The 19,474-nt window shown below is 29.6% G+C and overlaps 3 protein-coding genes across 3 annotated transcripts; all 3 read left to right on the forward strand.

Annotated features, from left to right (window-relative positions):
- Positions 1–885: 885 nt before the first annotated feature.
- LOC123294321 (fatty acyl-CoA reductase 1-like) lies at positions 886–12,131 on the forward strand. The gene is made up of 9 exons (XM_044875468.1): positions 886–1,208; positions 1,414–1,662; positions 2,251–2,402; positions 2,474–2,583; positions 2,656–2,866; positions 10,274–10,501; positions 10,835–10,973; positions 11,045–11,172; positions 11,999–12,131. Exons 1-9 carry the CDS (start codon positions 918–920, stop codon positions 12,099–12,101), a joined length of 1,611 nt encoding a protein of 536 aa, XP_044731403.1. The 5' UTR covers positions 886–917; the 3' UTR covers positions 12,102–12,131.
- Positions 4,749–5,592, forward strand: LOC123294322. The gene is made up of 3 exons (XM_044875469.1): positions 4,749–4,882; positions 4,951–5,075; positions 5,451–5,592. The coding sequence occupies exons 1-3, from the start codon at positions 4,781–4,783 to the stop codon at positions 5,557–5,559; spliced, it is 336 nt and encodes a 111-aa protein (XP_044731404.1). The 5' UTR covers positions 4,749–4,780; the 3' UTR covers positions 5,560–5,592.
- Positions 12,132–14,786: 2,655 nt separating the features above from the next.
- Positions 14,787–17,582, forward strand: LOC123291405 (fatty acyl-CoA reductase 1-like). Its single transcript, XM_044871679.1, has 8 exons — positions 14,787–15,025; positions 15,229–15,477; positions 15,636–15,787; positions 15,857–15,966; positions 16,196–16,406; positions 16,757–16,984; positions 17,242–17,380; positions 17,451–17,582. The coding sequence occupies exons 1-8, from the start codon at positions 14,795–14,797 to the stop codon at positions 17,580–17,582; spliced, it is 1,452 nt and encodes a 483-aa protein (XP_044727614.1). The 5' UTR covers positions 14,787–14,794.
- The last annotated feature ends 1,892 nt before the right edge of the window (positions 17,583–19,474 follow it).

The raw sequence follows: 19,474 nt of genomic DNA on the forward strand, positions 1-19,474 counted from the left end.
ATAACAGAGGCATATTTGATCCGATTTTATTGGAATTTTTTTTGAAACCCACTAATTTTGGCTCGAATTTTTCAGCTGTGATGTCAGTTTTTTGCTAGCTATCATTTATTGGCTTAATTTAGGGACCAGGACTCCAAATTCTTGAAATCTATTATAGCAAGGTTAATTTTGACCACAAATTTGAAAAGTATGACCCAAATTTAGTAAGATTCCATATTTGGTTTATCAAAATTGTGTAAAATTTGGGAAAGATAGAGCAAAATTAAATTTTTTGGATTTTGATGACGTCATGAAGTTAAAAAATTCAATTTTTTTGATAACAGAGGCATATTTGATCCGATTTTATTGGAATTTTTTTTGAAACCCACTAATTTTGGCTCGAATTTTTCAGCTGTGATGTCAGTTTTTCGCTAGCTATCACTTATGTTCTTAATTCCGAGACGAGGACTCCACATTCTTGAAATCTTTTATAGCTAGATTAATTTTGACCACAAATTTGAAAAGTATGACCCAAATTTAGTAGGATTACATACTTGATTTATTAAAATTGGATAAATTTTGGATGTGATAGAGCAATATTAAATTTTTTTAGATTTGGTATATTTTATTTTCGAAAGAATTACTCCGAATATCAGAGAAATTGAATGCAAATTATTGAATTAGGTACATGTTGGATATACGCCTATGAGTGGGCGTGGGGTTTTTTATTTCTTAAAAACTTTTTTTTATGTAAATTGGTGCAAAAATCGACCACCCTGTAATTTGTTTAATTTGTAAAACATTTGTTTTTTGATAGTTAAAATTTGTATAAATTTAAATCTAATCTGTATAAATTATATCAAAAAGCATTTACATTTCAATATTTTGCTTATAATCAACCAAAAAAGGTTTTTGCTCGTTGATTCGTGTGTTTCAAAATGATTGATAATAAAAACGATATTTTTAAAGATAATAATCGTGTTAAATCGAAAAAGAAAGTATTTGTGGAGAATGTAACATTATCACAATTATCAAAGGATGTACCATCAATTCGTGAATTTTATGCTGATCAAAATATTCTGGTTACTGGCGGCACTGGTTTTATGGGCAAAGTTTTAATTGAGAAATTACTTCGGTCATGTCCAAAAATTAAAGGAATCTATTTATTAATGCGTTCGAAGAAAAATTATACGGATGAACAAAGATTAAATAAAATTTTTAATATACCTGTAAGTTCGAAAATAATTCTAAAATTTTGTTCTTTTATCAATTTCATTATAAAAACAAGTGAAACGAAACAATTGACTGAGTTAGTTGTTGAAATACTCTGTATAGAAAGTGTTGAATGTCAGTGCTTGAATTATTTTTAATAAATTAGAAAATTTTACACACATAACATCAAAGTTCTGATATTTACCACATGCTTATTTTTAGTTATTTGATAAATTAAAAGAAGAATGTCCAGAATCGTTATCAAAAGTAAAAATAATTAAAGGAGATATCACCGAACTAGAATATGGTTTATCTGATTCTGATTTAGAATTTATAATAAATGAAATAAACATTGTATTCCATGCAGCAGCATCTGTTCGTTTTGATGATTCTTTGAAGGACGCCATTTTAATTAATACCCGAGGAACCAATGAATTGTTAAAAATACTTAAACAAATGAAAAACTTAAAGGTAAAAATCACTTATCTTCAAAAGCATCGAATTCTTTTAGCTCTTATTTCTCCATTTTTATGTCGAAAAATCATGGATTATTTTTTTGTTTTATTGCGCGACCTCTAAAGCAAATTTTGAAATATTGAGTTAATGTTAAAAAAGTGCCGTTTTCCGGATTCGATTCCAGCCCTTTTGCGTAAACATTTCATGTGTTCAAAAACATAGAAACACCAAAAATCGCATTTCAATAGAAAGGAAATAGGATAAAATAGACCGGAGAAAAACGACCAAAAAAATTAAAAAACTTATCAGAGAAAGTTGAAAATATGAGGTTACAGCGGTTTTGAGATTATTTCACTATGTTTGGGGTTCCATAGCAGGCAAAGTCGATGTAGAAATCCTTAATAAAAAATTCTTTTTGTTTATTCGTCTCAATCCGATCAAAAGAAGCAGAGATATTCAAGGAAACGTCACCATAGAAAACAATGTTAAGATAAAATCAGAAGTCCGGTTCCGGAATCGGAAAACTCATTTACTGTATTTATTTCTGGAGGAAATATAACCGTAGTAATAGAGCTCAGTTGATAATTTTTTTTTAATTATTAGGTTTACTTGCATACATCAACCACTTATTGTAATATCGATAAAGACGTGGATGCAATCGAAGAAAAGGTTTACAAAGCGACAACCAATTGGGAAACTATGATAAAAGCAGCTGAAACTATGGATAAAAATGTGCTTAATTATCTTGAACAAAAGTATGCTTTGTTTGTAAAGTTTGCTCAAATTATGAATTATAAATGAATTTAATAAATTCGTCATATTTTAGGATTTTAAATAAGTATCCAAATACGTATACATTTTCCAAAAATTTAGCCGAAGAACTTGTGTCAGAAAATTGCGGAGATATACCAACAGTTATTTTTCGTCCAACAGTTGGTAAATATAATATTTCTAGATTTATAATTTTACGTAGCTGACTGGAATATTAATAAAACTGATTTGTTTTAGTATGTTGCGCGGAAAATGAACCGATACCCGGCTGGATTGATAACTTTAATGGACCAGTGGGCCTAATTGCAGGAGGTCAAGTGGGTATAATACATGTAGTTTATATAAACGGTGAAAAAAAGGTTGATTGGGTGCCCGTGGATCGAGCAATAAAAGGAATGATAACATCAGCATGGTACAAGGCTTTAGAACAAACTGAACGTAATAAATGGTAATATTTTATCAGTCATATATCTCCTCCAAAACTATAGGCTAATGTACTGTATTCGAAGATGGCATGGGAATGGTGCTATGGGTTTACAATCCTCTTACTCAGTCTGAGAAGTCAATAAATGTGTATAAAGCCTTAAAAACCGCGTAAAAACATGATTTTCTGGTATGAACAAGAATTAGGGGGCTGGGAAGTTGATATCCCTAAAAGTCACATCTTTGGCACTAATGCCACCTATGGCACCTATCTTACATAAAAAGAGGATTTCTCCTTAAAATCCCTGTCAAGTTGCTATATATAAGCCCTGCTTTTATAACTCAATTTTTGCTGGAGTATTTGTGAACACCAGAGCTTATCGACAATGTCAGTTCTTATTAAAAAATTAAAAAATGAGAGAGGGGGGGGGGAATTTTCATGTATTTTCTTATATTTTCAATTCATTGTTTACACCGTTATAACAAAGTAAAAAACATAAATACTGCTTAAAAATGCTGTATTTAAGTGTAAAAAAATATTAAAAATACATTATAATTTTGAGATATTTAAACGCAGTTTTTTGGCACTCTCTGTTGATGACGTATAAGTACGTGATCTGTCAATTGGTGACAGTTCAATGTATAATTTACACTTTTAAAAAAATGAATTTACAACATAGAATTTACACTCGTTATTATTAAGTTTTCTAATAAAAAGCCGTAGAATAGTATAATTTAATGAAATACCATATAAAATGTAAGTAATTAATATCATACAGTATTTCAACAAATTTGACAAACCCGTACTATGATGTCACGTCCGTATAAATGTTTGAATTTCCGTTTTAAAAATTTTGAAATGCCCTAACTGAATTTGTACTTTGATTAATTAATTTTAAGTAATTAAAAAGATATTAATTACTAAAATAATGGTTTAGTTGAAATGTTCAGTCATTAAAGTTACGGAAGAAAAATATTTGAACCAAATTCAAATTTCATGAATATTCCCTATTGCTAAAGCTACTTGTTATGTCTGCTGTATTCTGTTTTCATTTGGAATTTTCACTAAAAACCATAATTGTTTGATTGTAGCCTTGTAATTAATACATCAACCAGAGACTTTATAGACTTTAACAATAGTGTGATATTTGATTTTGGATTAAAAACAGCAATCCAGAATAATCCATCTGGCAAACTATTATGGTATCCATTTTGTTTTTATACGCCAAATAAATATGTGTATTGGTTTTATTTTGTAACACTGCACTTGATTCCAGCAATATTTTTAAGTGTTTTATTAAAATTAGCGGGTCAAAGATTAAGGTAAGCAAAATTTAAATATTTTTAGGGCATAAGGGATACCCAAAATGGCTATGGTATAGACCACAGTTTAACTTTTAACTCATTTATCTCTACGTTTATATTATTAACCCGTCAGCACTTGCGTCAAGCGTTCGGTAATCTTTAGTAGCATGATGAGAGATTTGCTCACGTGTTCTACACATACGTCAAATATTCTTTAACTTTGTAAATTATAACCTATATATAATATAACAAATTTCGTGACACGGTGTTTGTATTTGAACTCCTCCGAAACGGCTCGACCGATTTTAATGAAATGTTTTTGTATGTTCGGTAGGTATGACAATAGGCCGTAAATTTATTTTTCACCCTTCTACACACATAGCAGTCAAACTTATAAGACCCCTTTTTTTAGTTCGGGTGTTAAAAATAAATTGTATTTATGTTTTAAATCGAGCGTGGTCAAAATGCAAATAACGCGAGTGCTGACGGGTTCATGTTAGTTCGAAATTGGAAAGAAAAAGTTTAAAATGCTCCAATCTTGACCTATCTACAGAATAATAGTTTTTTGAAAAGATTCATTTTATTTTCTTACTTTAGTTTATTTAAATTATATCGAAAAGTATTTTATTCAAATATGAAACTTGCACCGTTTACGTTAAATGGATGGATATTTGAAAATGATAATTTTAAATCGTTACATGCAATATTGAAACCAGAAGATGTCGAAACATTTACGGTGAGTAAATATAAAATGTAGAAATTATTTTGAAGTATTATGCTTATTTATTTTTTTCACATTTATAGGTGGATTATTCTGATTTTGTACTTGAAAAACGATTTCATGAGGTATTAGATGGCGTATCAATGTACCTTGTAAAAGAGAAAAACTTTCAAGAAACACTTGATAAACGATTGTACAATTTAAAAATGTAAGAAGGCGTTATATTTAATTTTTTATTTTTATGGCCCTTTAAAAAACGATCAATAAAATCAAAAAGAATACTTTGATGGCGTACCAAACGGCAAATGATTAGTAAAAATCTATCGATATTGCCGTTGACAACTTTTGGCTAAAGCATTTTTCCGTTGTTAGCGTGTTTTCTTTCGATAAGATACAATAATGACATATTTTTAAGACTTTTTTTTTTACCTATTACCTACTGTTTAGGGTCTTAATTGACTATAAAGGAAACCAAAAGAACTAGCCCCAATTTGATATCAGAAAATGATGTCCGGCTTGATTTTCGACAGATTTTTGTTGTGTTAAATAAAAACTATACTTTTTATTCCTTTTTTTTTTACAGCAAGTTTTATCTGCATCTTTTGGTAATGGGATTTTTAGCCATCAGTTCATTATTCATTCTGAAAATGTTTGCTGGAAAATATATTTACAAACGTTACATGAACATCTAAATAAAAAAATAAAATAAAACCTGTTAAAACCCGTTAATTATTCTCTCATTATTTTAAGTTTTCATCTTCCCAATTTCGTTTCAGTGGGGGTTTTAATCAGTCAAAAATAGGTGTACACCGATACGCTCTGATGGTGTCGCTGATTCTTTCGAGTGGATGAAGGAGGATAATTGCCGAAAATTGGGGAGAATAATTGCCGAAAATACACTTTGTAAAATACGTTAAACTTAGTAAAGAAGAGCCTGTTTTATTACTGCTAGACAACCATGACTTGCATTTGTCCATGGAAGTGTACTGGATTATTTCAATTGTATTTTGATTCATTTATGCTTAATTAAGATGTTGAGAGGATTGACACTTTATTTTCTTAATTAATATCAATGATTGCATACATTTGATGTTTCTAAACCCATTTTTCTCATTCATCAGGTCAACATACCCCTAGTGATTAGTCAACTTAACTCAAGAACGGGGTAGGTTGACTCGTTTTTCTCATTCTATAAAATCGAGTTTGTACACTATATTGTAATTGGTAGCGAACTAATTGGCATTTTTTCCAAAGCTTAATAGTGTCACTATCGATAGAATTGCTTCTTATAAAAATAAATACTAAAGCAATAAAAATACAAACGTTTAAACTGAAAATTGGTCCTCGGTCTTCGGTCTGCCCTAGCTTGATATATTTCATATATTCATGGTATAAACATAACTCCTGTTATTTAAAGCGGAAAAAAAATTTCTCTAGTCTGTATTATAGATTCTTAAACTTCGTAAAAAAGTAAGTAAAGCAAATTCTAATTATCAAAAGTCGAACTTTATGCGACAGATTTAAAACGTTTGCTACGAAAGCACTACCTGCACTGGCCACTTTATGTTGTTTTGTATGAGCGTAGAAGGATTTGAAAGTATTCCGTTTGACACGACGCAAAAACCTACTTCTAAATGATTGGCATTTTATAAAACAATTGTAGCAAATAAATTATTTAATAACTAGTCGTAACCCGCTCGCTTCACTAAACGATACCAGTTCAAAGACTCGTATATGTATTTGATAGACTATAGCGAAAGCATACACAGGTAAACCTTTAATTTCAAGCTTAATTCACCTATTCTCAAGTTTTTAAGGCTTTACGAACACTAGGACAATTTTATATTTTTTATTTGAAGTTGGACTAGGTCTAAATCAGTTCTGAAAATTTTAGGGCGCATGCCCGATTATTTAAATAAATAAATGACTTCAAAAGTAGGCATATTCAAACTTATTTTTTTCATGTAAGGTCATAAAACTAATTAAAACAACTAACTCCTTTTTCGAGTAATTCTAATCTTCAAGCATTGTCGATCTAAGTACTTTTTTCTTTGAGTATTTGGTAGGCATTTGAAAATGTATCTTCTTTACAAATATTGATACTATCCAATACGTTTTCGCCAAAATTTAACTTCATCGTCCTGTTCTTGTTCTGCCTTTCATAAATGGCTGCATAAACAGGACTGTATTATTAGTGCAAATTTATGTGGAGAGATTCTCAATGGGGGGGGGGGGGAGCCTAAAATAACTTAACTACTCACACGCACGGGCTGGACGTAAAAAAGTCCGTTTTCGTGAGAAAGGCAGACAGACAGACTTGTTTTCGAATTTATATTATTTGTTAGAAAGAATATAAAACAAATTTTACACCAAAATTTAAATTAAACATGTATTGTTCCGTATTCCAAAATTTATGTTTGTGGTTTGACTGGGTCAAGGCCATTTTTTTATACAGTAGAACCTCGATAAGTTAAAGTCCAAGGGAAACACAAAATATTTTAAGTTATAGAGGTTTTAAGTTATCAAGGGTCTATGTTAGGTAAAGGTTAATATAGAGGTATGTACATGTTTCTATGTACCCTAGTTAATATAGAGGTATGTACATGTTTCTATGTAGTTACTGAGGGCCTATACAGAGATTATTTATTTAAGTTATAGAGGTTGCGTCTTTTAAGTTATAGAGGTTTTGGGCTCTGATGGGAAGGGAACATAGTATTTTTTGAAGTAACAGAGGTTTTTATGTTACCGAGGTTTAAGTTATCGAGGTTCTACTGTATACAAATTTAAAGTAAATGAATTTCAAAAAATATGAATATTATTGTTATTATTAGAAAATTTATGTTATTATTAGAAAATTTATTACAATGTATTCCTATATTACCGGAAAAAATCTAATATAACTACGCAAATTATTAAAATAAAATTTGAATTGTTCAATATTTTGGTACAAGTGTTTTAAGCAGAAAAGTTTTGTTCTTTGTGTGATTCTTTGTGTTCCGGGTGTTACAAAATGTATGAAAATATCGTTAAGCCAACGAAGAAAAAGTTTGTGGAGAAAGTAACTCTATCACAATTATCACAGAATGTACCATCAATTAGTGAATTTTATGCTGATCAAAACATTTTGATTACTGGCGGTACTGGTTTTATGGGCAAAGTTTTAATTGAGAAACTACTTCGTTCATGTCCAAAAATTAAGGGCATTTATTTATTATTGCGCTCAAAGAAAAATTATACGGATCAACAAAGATTAAATAAAATCTTCGATATAGCTGTAAGTTTTCATGATATTCCTAGTTATTGATAGTTATTAGGGATTCAAATTTGTGATAAAGTGTAAGACTGAGAAATATTTTTCCACATATTTTAGTCAGTTTATACTTGACTTGTTACCTGACATGCACTACTTTCTTCCAGTTTCACAATATACGTATTTCAATACCACTTTCTTTTAGTTATTTGACAGAGTTAAAGAAGAATGTCCAGAATCGTTCTCAAAAGTAAAAATAATTAAAGGAGATATCAGCAAACTAGAATATGGTTTATCTGATTCTGATTTAGAATTTATAATAAATGAAATAAACATTGTATTCCATGTGGCAGCATCTGTTCGTTTTGATGATCCTTTAAAGGATGCCATTTTAATTAATACCCGAGGAACCAGGGAAATGTTAAAAATACTTAAACAAATGCAAAATTTAAAGGTAATAAATTAAACATATATATCGAATCTTCCGTAAAATTGACTGCTCCCCATTAACACATTGCAAGATTTAACCCGTTGTGTATCAATTTTATCCAAACAGGATCACTAATAATTAAACTTGACGTCATAGAAAGTGCTATTAACGCCCACAAATGATAATCCATTTTCTTCTTTAAGATAAATCCGTTGCAAGTAGTATATTTCTGCTCAGTGACTCATTTCGGTTTGACGCAGCCGCTATTTTTGAGGACTTATGTTTGATACATTAATAGACCAAAACAAGGAACAGTATAATTATAAAGCAGTTATTTTTTCTGGATATAGTTGATTACTGCATTGATCGCGAATTATAAAGTTTTTTCTGTGATTAGGTTTTCGTGTACACGTCAACCACTTATTGTAATGTCGATAAAGACGTGGATGAAATTGAGGAAAAGGTTTATAAGGCAACAACGGATTGGAAAACAATGATAAAAGCAGCTGAAAATATGGATGAAAATGTACTCAATTTTCTTGAACAAAAGTATGTCATTTGTAAATTTTGCGCTCAAAGCTAGCATTATAAATCAATTTAATGAATTCGTTTAATTTTAGAATTTTAAATAAGTATCCAAATACGTATACTTTTTCCAAAAATCTTGCTGAAGAAATTCTATTTGAAAGTTGTGAAGATATTCCAACAGTTATTTTTCGTCCTACAGTCGGTAAAATTTTAGTTACTATTTTCTTTCTTTAATGTTCATGGACTTGGCCCTAGAGGAACCATCCGATTAGACCAATAAAAGATTGAATGTTGAACTGGCTACTTAGAAAAATGATTTTTTCATTAATCATTTAAGGCTGCTCTTTCCAGAAGCGCTCAAAAGAAGAATATTCTATCCGGACTTCCCAGAAGGCTAACATGGAAAAGCATGTTCTAGCTTCACTCTAATCTGAGCTCGAATTTGATATATAAAGTCTTGCAATTTATTTTATGACTCCAAATGCTTCTGAAACATTTTTTACAATACAATATTTATGTTTTGCCTTAGTGGTTGGTTCGGAGAGGGAACCAATGCCTGGATGGGTTGATAACTTCAATGGACCTATGGGTCTAGTTACAGGAGTTCAGACTGGCGTACTTCGTACAGTGTTAATTGACGGTGCAAAAAAGGTAGATTGGGTTCCTGTTGACAGAGCTATAAATGGAATAATATCATCAGCATGGTATAAGGCTTTAGAACAGACTGATCGTAATAATTGGTAATATTTTATAACCAGTAACTATAATTTCATGTTTTCCCAAACAGCGAATAGTATAGAAGAAGGATGGTATCGTAAATTTCAGTAGCTGCTAACAGTAGGCGTATGGGTCGTGTTGCACGAAATAAGTTTGAGTATCTTTATGCTTCTTGGGCGGTTAAATCAAAATTCAGTTAGTCTTACAAAAAAAAGTACTTTAATGTTTTTTGTTGGAAATTTCCTAATATACAAACTTGATAATTCCTATTTTTACAATAACAGTGACCGTTTATTTTGTGTTATTTGATTCCGATTTGGGATTTTGTTTAGAACCACAAATAAAAGGTTCATGCAAAAATCCTGCTTTCCGGAAATTTTAATCAATCAAAAAACAAATATATACTCGCGAAAAAATAACTGTCTCGAAGCAACCTAGCCAACGTGTATTAGGTACTTATTTAATAATTTAATGTTTGTAGCTTGGTAATTAACTCATCAACCAGTGATTTTATACAATTTAATAATAGCGTATTGTTTGATCCTGGTACTGAGATAGCTAAAAGAAATCCACCGAATCAACTATTATGGTATCCATTTTGTTTCCACACGTCAAATAAATATTTATATTGGTTTTACTTTGTAACACTGCACTTGATTCCAGCAATATTTTTAAGTGTTTTATTGAAAATAAGTAATCAGAGATTAAAGTAAGCATAAATTGAGTATTAAAATTTTAAAATAAAAAACAGTTAAGTATTTTTGGTCGGAAATTGTTTCTTGGCGCAGCCGGTAGGATCAAGATTCAATCCAAGATGCCTATGACATGCCTTTCTTTGGCTTGAAAGAACTATCTCATTAAAGGCTGGCAGAGGAATTCTGTCGCGTACTGCAAACAGCGTTAACGCTTTTGTTTTTACGTATGTCAACTACACAAAATAGATTCATTCCCATCAAACTTGTTTCAATTATAAGTTCTGTTCTAGAAAGCAAAACCGACTTTCGAAACTTTTTTCAATTCTTGTAAATAAAATTTTTTTTAGATTATTTAAGTTATATCGCCGAATATATTTTGCAAATATGAAGCTTGCACCGTTTACATTAAATGAATTTAAATTTAAAAATGATAATTTTAAATCTTTGCAAGCAATATTGAAACCAGAAGATGTTGATAAGTTCTCGGTGAGTATATTAAAACAAAACAGATAGTTTGAAATACGTATAAATGAAACAATTTTATTTAAAATTTATAGGTGGATTATTCTGGGGTTGTAGTTTTGGATCATTTTGAATTGCAAATAGATGGCATAATACGGTATCTATTAAAAGATAAGAATTATTCAAAAGATACATTTGATAAACGAGTGTTTAATTTAAAAATGTAAGATTTTATTTTGATCTACATAAATTATATTCTATAATTCTTCCATGATGCAGTGACCATGATCAGTAAATAATCTTTTTTTTAAGCAGATGTTCTCTCTGTATACGGCGTCCACTTTAAAAAGTGCATTCGTTGTATGAGCGAACTATTTTCTCACCACGGCCATTATTATAATAACAGCCGATTCGTTAGCGAGGAAAATGATTCCAAACTCGTTACTACTCGGGGGTTTTTGGGGTCGAATATTGTAACAGAACACGAATATTGTAACAGAATTGATATCCGAGGTACTTGGTGGCGAAGGTGAACGGTATTCGTGGAGGACACGGGAAATTTGTTAAATAATTAGTCCAAACTTCTCCTAAATAATTAATTGCCTTTATATAAATCTAGCAAATGTAAGCAATACTCGCGTATTGAATCAAAAATTGATGCCAGTTTCCCAGAATTTTCTTGGACGATAGTTGAAACGTAATGGTCTTGATTTAAGTCACTGCGTCATATAAAGTTTTTAAATGAGTGCGTGATGTAAAAGAACCCCGCAACATACGTATGGAAAATAGCATTTGGCTGTCGAACATACATTTTGAAAATTTGAGAAATGTTAGTGTTATAGTTCTTGAAGAGTGTAGAACAAAAGTTGCTTTGGTCATAAACCTAAAAAATTTTCGATTTATTTAACTCTAGTTTACCTGTTTTATCACAAATTCTAATTGAAAAATCAAATTTGTAGAATGTTTGGCCGAAATCTATTTCCCTAAGCATTGTACCGAATCCTTTGTTGATATATTTAAAAAAAATACTAATTTATCTTTATTTACAGAAAATTTTTTCTGCATGTTGCGGTAATTAGTCTTTTACTTATTGGTTCTATGTTCGTTTTGAATCGTTATGTTGGAAAATTTGTGTACAAACGATACTTTTAGATAACGAATAAAACTTTTACTTAAAATTAATTGGTATAATTTTTTTTTTTTCATCAAACATCTCTTATTTAGAAAACTTGTTTTGAGACGTTCCAATTTCGATGGCTTCAAATTGTCCAGGTTTTGTATTTACATTAGTGTATCAACCTGAATACAATACATTTGATACCGGACGCTTTTGATATTCATTTTGGGGTAAAATAAAAAACAATGGTGGGAAAAAAAACAAGGTTAAAATAATTATCATTTTATTAAAATACTGAAACTATTAAAATTATTTAATAACTAGGCGTAACCCGTCCGCTTCGTCGAACGATTTTAATTATTCGAAGGAAAATACGCTAATACGAGTGTTCTTAGCTATGTTTCAAGTGCGAGATTAGTGTTCCGCACCCGAAAAAATTAACAAATTGGCGATGATCTTCAAAATTGATTCAGTTTGGAAAAGGCATGACATATAACTTTAACATATAAATAATTACTATGGAAATGAATGATCAAATAAACCTGGCTCAATTCATTTTGAAAAGTGAAATGGTAAAATAATTAGATAATTCAAAATAATAATTCAAAAGAACAAACTCAACTCATAAATTTCCATTTTAAATTAAAATATTTCCAAAAATTTGTCCCAAAAAATGATAGCTCTCTAAGTATCCTTTTCATCTCATCTGATATCCTTGACCATCACTTTGATATTGGTTTAAGAAGGAGTGTTATAAGTTTAAAGTGTCTATCTGTGCGTCGGTGCGTTTCTCAGTGGCATCGTAGCACCTAAACGGTCAAACCGCTTTGATTGAGAAGGTTTTGTCGGGGGTTTTTTAAATTTCAATTGTTTCAAGTTTTTAAATTTCAAGTGATATTTTCAAAAATAAACCACCACCTTGTTTATTCACCGATTACTAGGTATTTCCATAATTAAATTCTTTGAAATACAAACAACGAAACATACAGAAAGTGTTACTATCGAATTTATAATATTAACAAGTAAAATAAAATTGAAAGTATTAACACGTATTGTTTCGTATTCCAAAACTTGCACTTCTGGCCTGGGCCAAGGATATTGAATAAGTAGATATGTAAAGCATTCAAACTTTCAAAACATATACAATTATATTTTAAAAATAGCGCAAGAGTTGCGTTAGCTAACCGAATTCCCCCAAAGATTGAAAAAAATTACAAATTCTTAAAATCGAATATTACATTTTCAAGAATTTTTATTTCGAAAACTAAGCATCTAAAGAAAAAAAATACAGCAGTACTTTTTTGCTTAAAACTGATCAACAAATACTAACATATTTTTTATTTAATAAATCTGTCGATTTTAGTCTCATTAGCGAACTTGACCTTTCAAATATCAAAACCCTTCTTCAGACCAAATTTTATTCAAATCGGACTTAAATTGCGACGACCGCTGGAGAACATCTATTAGGTATGAAATTTTTCAAAATTCCATCATCAGTACAAGAGCAATAGCTCCATTTCCTTCGGAAATTCCCTAATATGCAAACCTATGCATAAGTATTGCTGTTAAATATTAATTAGATAAGTGAGTGAGTCTCTAAAAGGCTCTTACCCCGTGGCTAATTTTACCTTTTATACGCCCTTTTGTTTAATAGATGAAAATAGATTATTATTATCTACGTTGAATTGACTTTGATTTTCTTCTTTTCATGGCTAAATCGGTAAAACGTTTGGTAAATGTTTAATGATTATGCTAATTGACTCGACAGTCGTCGATTAAGGTGCCACTACCTAACAATCTTCAAAAGATTTTTTTTTAGGAATTTTTTTAACACTATTGTTCTTGGATCACCTTATATTTTGCATCAATTCTAAAGAACTAAATTTTAATTTTTTGAGTAGATTATTACAAATATTTCAATCAATTTTTGTGGAATCTATTAAAATTGCGAAAAATGACAAACTAATGTTCGTGTTTTTATTAGAAACCTGTAACGACGTGCATATTACTAACTTCCAAGGACAAGACTCAATCCAAGAGGTCTATAGGAAATGTCTTTCTTTGATTTGAGAGAAAAATCTCATTACAGAGGTAGCAGAGGAATTCTGTAACGTACTGCAGACACCAGTATAAACTTTTTTAACACTATTGTTTTGAGTCACCTTATATTTTGCATCAATTCATCAAAAATTGCATCAATTTCAATACAATTGTTCTTAAATATTAAAAAAAAAAACTCGTGAGCAGCAGAGCTCCATCAATAAAGTCATATTTTCCCCTAGTTATTCAATTATTTAATTTTTTCTACTGAAATGGAATTTTGATATTTTCATGTTTTTGAACGTATAAAACATTAACATCAAATTGCTGAAAGAAAAGCTGGAGTTTCGCCACTATCAAAAGGCTGTTTTGAAGCCCCGTGAAAATAGCATAATTGGATTCGTTTGTTCATCATTTGTCCACATTTATACACCCAAAATTTTTATCCTTTAATTTTCAGGAAATTCATATTTTCTTCAGCTCCTCCAAATGCGAATTTTCACAAAGTGAGAATGTCATTCGTTAGACAACGGTTTGTCCACCCAAAACAGTGCGTAAGACTACATTTTCGGAGAAAATATAACTAAATTAAATATTGCAAATAAAAAAAAATATATTTTAATAATCGTGGTTTAAAGCACAAGATTTATTCTTTGTATGGTTCTGTGTTCTGTGTCGAGTTCTCAAAATGTTTGTAAATTATATTGTTGAAGAAAATATCGTTAAGCCAAAGAAGAAAGTGTTTGTGGAGAAAGTAACTCTATCACAGTTATCAGAGGATGTACCATCAATTAGTGAATTTTATGCTGATCAAAACATTTTGATAACTGGCGGTACTGGTTTTATGGGAAAAGTTTTAATTGAGAAATTACTTCGTTCATGTCCAAAAATTAAAGGAATTTATTTAATAATGCGTTCGAAAAAAAATTATACGGATGAACAAAGATTAAATAAAATGTTTAATATACCTGTAAGTGTTAAACAAATATACTGATAGTTATTAGGGGTTCAAATTTGTGATAAAGTGTATAATCCTGGGAAATGTTTTTCCACATTTTGACCTGGCATGCAATCCTTCATTCTCCTTTCACAATATACGTAATCAATTCCACTTTCTTTTAGTTATTTGACAGATTAAAAGTTGAATATCCAGAATCATTATCAAAAGTAAAAATAATTAAAGGAGATATCAGTGAACTAGAATATGGTTTATCTGATTCTGATTTGGAATTTATAATAAATGAAATAAATATTGTATTCCATGTGGCAGCATCTGTTCGTTTCGATGATTCTTTGAAGGATGCCATTTTAATTAATACACGAGGAACTAGAGAAATGTTAAGGATACTTAAACAAATGCAACATTTAAAGGTAATCAATTAAAAAAATTTATATCGAACGTTCCGTGAAATTGACTGCTCCCCGTTAAAATACTGAATGATTTAACCCGTTGTGCATCAATGTTATCCAGATTGAATATAACGGTTTACTTCCTTGATCGCAAATTATAAAGTTCTTTCTGTGACTAGGTTTTCCTGTATACGTCAACCACTTATTGTAATATCGATAAAGACGTGGACGCAATCGAAGAAAAGGTTTATGAGGCGGCAACGAATTGGAAAACTATGATTAAAGCGGCTGAAAATATGGATGAAAATGTGCTCAATTTTCTTGAACAAAAGTATGTTGTTTGTAAAGTTTGCTCAAAGTTAGCATTTTAAGTGAATTTAATGAATTCGTTTAATTTTAGAATTTTAAATAAGTTTCCGAATACGTATACATTTTCAAAAAATCTTGCTGAAGAACTTCTCTCTGAAAGTTGTCAAGATATACCAAAAGTTATATTTCGTCCTACAGTCGGTAAATTTTTAAGTTATAATTATTTTTGTTTTTTTAAATTTTGCTAGACTTGCGGGTGTAAGAAAATCTGCGTAGGTACATTTTTGATAGAAAAGTCTATTCTAGCTTCAGCTTAAATTGAATTTAAATTTCATATACCAACAAAGGTCAAGCAATTTACTTTATGACTCTAAACTAAATGCTTATGAAAGATTTTTTAACAGTATAAAATAGCTATATCTTGTCTTAGTGATTGTTTCGGAGAAGGAACCAATGCCTGGCTGGGTTGATAACTACAATGGACCAATGGGTCTAATTAGTGGAGTTCAGACTGGCGTACTACATACAATTTTCGTAGACGGTAATGCTAAGTTAGATTGGGTGCCTGTTGACAGAGCTATAAATGGAATGATAGCATCAGCATGGTACAAGGCTTTAGAACAAACTGATCGTAATCAATGGTAATATTATATGATTTGTAAACATAAATTCATGCTCATTGACGAATCTAAAAACGCTTCCCATGTTTTCACAAAGTGTAGAAAAAGGATCGGTATTTTCCGTTTGGAAATCTAAAATATGGTACCTTTATGCTTTTTGGGCAGCTGAATCAAAATTCAGAAGTTATCAAGATCAAAACTTATCCAGTCTTTTGTTTTGAAGAATTTCGTTTCGCTTGAATCTTTCAAAAAATTCACCTGAGGATACAAATTATAGGAAGCTTGTGAAAATATATATGAATACCACGAAAAATTACTGTCTAAAAGTACCTTTCAAAGGAAGTGTTACTTAAAGTATTTTTTTTTTTTAGCTTAGTAATTAACTCATCAACCAGTGATTTTATAAATTTTAATAATAGCGTATTATTTGATCTTGGTGTGACTAAAATAATAAAAAATCCACCGAATCAACTATTATGGTATCCATTTTGTTTCCCTACTTCGAATAAATATTTATATTGGTTTTATTTTGTAACACTGCACCTAATTCCAGCAATATTTTTAAGTGTTTTATTGAAAATAAGTAATCAGAGATTAAAGTAAGTAAAAATTGTTAATTAAATAATCTTAAATTAAAAATAATCAGATTATATTTAGGTAAAATCACGAAAAAATTCTTGGCGCAGCCGGTAGGAGAGTAACTTTTAGCAAAAAATAAATATTATTAAAAAATAATCAATAATAATTACCCTTTCATAAAAAATCGATTAAAAAATAATTTATTTTTGAATAAAAATAGTTTTTTTTAATGGAAATAATTTTTGTTTTTAAATTTTCAAAAGTAACATTGTTTTAGTTTATTTAAATTATATCGCCAAGTATTTTATGCAAATATGAAGCTTGCACCGTTCACGCTAAATGAGTGGACATTTAAAAATGATAATTTTAAATCGTTGCAAGCATTATTGAAACCAGAAGATATGGATAAGTTCTCGGTAAGTATTAAAACTAAAACAGATAATTAGAAATATTTATAATTGAATAAAATTTATTTAAAATTTATAGGTAGATTATTCTGGGTTAACAATTCCGAAACTATTTGAAACTCAAATAGAGGGGACAAAACGGTATCTATTAAAAGAAAATAACTTTTCAGAAAAAGCATTTCATAAACGAATGGTTAATTTAAAAAAGTAAGATGTTTTTAAGTATAGTTATTGAAATAAATATCACGATACTCGAAATAAAATCATTTTATTTCGAGTATCGTATCGCATCATACATACGTATGGAAAATAGCTTTCGTCTGTCGAACATACTTTTTGAAAATTTGAGAAATGTTAGCTCTGAGAAAAGTAAAATAGGAGTTCCTATGGTCAGAAACCCAAAAAATTTTCAATTTATTTTTTTATTTTTACTAGTTTAACTGTTTTATCACAAATTCTATCTAAAAAAAGCTATTTTCCATAAGCATAATCCTTTGTTGATATTAACTAATAAAAAAATATATCGATTTTTCTTCATTTACAGAAAATTTTTTCAGCATGTCCTGTTAATAAGTCTTTTAATTATCGGTTCTCTTTTCGTCATTAATCGTTATACTGAAAGTTTTTTGTATAAACGTTACTTTTAGATAATAAATCGAATAGTTAAAATTACTTTTAATTTTTTTAATTTTTTCCCATAATATTCCTTTCCCCAGTAGTGTTTTTCTGGTAACCCCCTAATTTTGGATCATACTTTTCAGCTATGATGTCAATCTATCAATTATGTGCCTAATTCCGGGACCAGGCTTTCTTGAAATCTATTAGAGCTAGGTTAATTTTGAGTTACCTACCCAAAGTTAGTAGGATTACATACTTGGTTTATCAAAATTGGATAAAATTTGGATGTGATAGAGCAAAATTAAATTTTTGGATTCTGATGACGTCATAAAGATTTTTTGATAACAGAGGCAACTTTGATCCGATTATATTGAAATTTTTTTTGAAACCCACGAAGGTTGGCCCATTCTTATCCTTTATGTGGATAATTCCGGGACCAGAACTCCACATTCTTGAAAACTATCAGAATTTTAATCACAAATTTGAAAAGTATGACCCAAATTTAGTAGGATTTCATACTTGCTTTTCGTAATCGTCTACCAATACGTGTCCGATTAGTATTTGTTTTTTTATTGAACCATAACATTTAAAATGTGCGATGGCATTGAATAAATTCGAATCATAAATAATTATTTAACTTATCTAATGGTAAACATTGCTGAACAAAGAAAACGCTAATTAACAAAAAAAAATTTTTTTTAAATAGAACATCTGGTCTGACTATCTCTGTTATTCACCTTGAACATCTGACTATTTGTCATAGATTTTTTTCTATTTCAAAACAATGATGTAGTTATTTCGATAAATAGAGTGATTTATTTATTTGTAAAAAACTCGTGGGCAATAGAGCTTCATCACTAAGGTGATGTTTACGAAAAATGTATCAAACAAAAGTTGTTAATTTTTTTATAAGGAACATTTTTTACATTTAAACTTTTCTTCTATCTCTAACAGTTTACAAGATGGGTCCTACGGATCCAAGACCCAACTGACCTATGTTACTCATTTACGAACTTGACCTCACTTTTTACATCCTAAGCACGCTATAAAAATTGACATATCTTTTCGTTGTTGAGTAATCGTGATGACAGATTATAAATTTTCACTGTAACTAATAATACAAGTGTACTTATAACTGATAATAATTATTATTATTTATTATTACAATTGACCACCTTTTTGATTTATTCGTGACCAATCATATAAATTCTTCTAAATAATAGATAGTTATAATATGGATAACATTGTATTTTTATGACAAAACAATAACAAATAAAACCTAAAAATTATAAACTATTTTTTTTTGTAATCATAAATATAACCTTGACATAATTATGATTTATTTATTTAAAAAATTAAATAAACATTGAAGTTTTATTTAGGATGAAATATAGGCACCATCGTTAAAGTAATTTTTGTTAAAACTTTTTATTGATAACAGTCATGAAAATTGTTGTATATTTAATTTTGTTCTGGCAACTGTTG

The sequence above is a fragment of the Chrysoperla carnea genome, chromosome 2 (assembly GCF_905475395.1).
Source record: "Chrysoperla carnea chromosome 2, inChrCarn1.1, whole genome shotgun sequence".
Taxonomy (NCBI): Eukaryota; Metazoa; Arthropoda; class Insecta; order Neuroptera; family Chrysopidae; genus Chrysoperla; species Chrysoperla carnea.

Excerpts from the sequence above, each read along its gene's own strand:
- LOC123294322 (XM_044875469.1), top strand. The coding sequence starts at position 4,781 with ATGAAACTTGCACCGTTTACGTTAAATGGATGGATATTTGAAAATGAT. Across the intron at positions 4,883-4,950 it reads AAGATGTCGAAACATTTACG|GTGGATTATTCTGATTTTGT; the intron begins GTGAGTAAATAT and ends TCACATTTATAG. Across the intron at positions 5,076-5,450 it reads CGATTGTACAATTTAAAAAT|CAAGTTTTATCTGCATCTTT; the intron begins GTAAGAAGGCGT and ends TTTTTTTTACAG.
- LOC123291405 (XM_044871679.1), top strand. The coding sequence starts at position 14,795 with ATGTTTGTAAATTATATTGTTGAAGAAAATATCGTTAAGCCAAAGAAG. Across the intron at positions 15,026-15,228 it reads TTTATTTAATAATGCGTTCG|TTATTTGACAGATTAAAAGT; the intron begins AAAAAAAATTAT and ends ACTTTCTTTTAG. Across the intron at positions 15,967-16,195 it reads TATATTTCGTCCTACAGTCG|TGATTGTTTCGGAGAAGGAA; the intron begins GTAAATTTTTAA and ends ATCTTGTCTTAG.
- LOC123294321 (XM_044875468.1), top strand. The coding sequence starts at position 918 with ATGATTGATAATAAAAACGATATTTTTAAAGATAATAATCGTGTTAAA. Across the intron at positions 2,584-2,655 it reads TATTTTTCGTCCAACAGTTG|TATGTTGCGCGGAAAATGAA; the intron begins GTAAATATAATA and ends GATTTGTTTTAG. Across the intron at positions 10,974-11,044 it reads AAGATGTTGATAAGTTCTCG|GTGGATTATTCTGGGGTTGT; the intron begins GTGAGTATATTA and ends TAAAATTTATAG.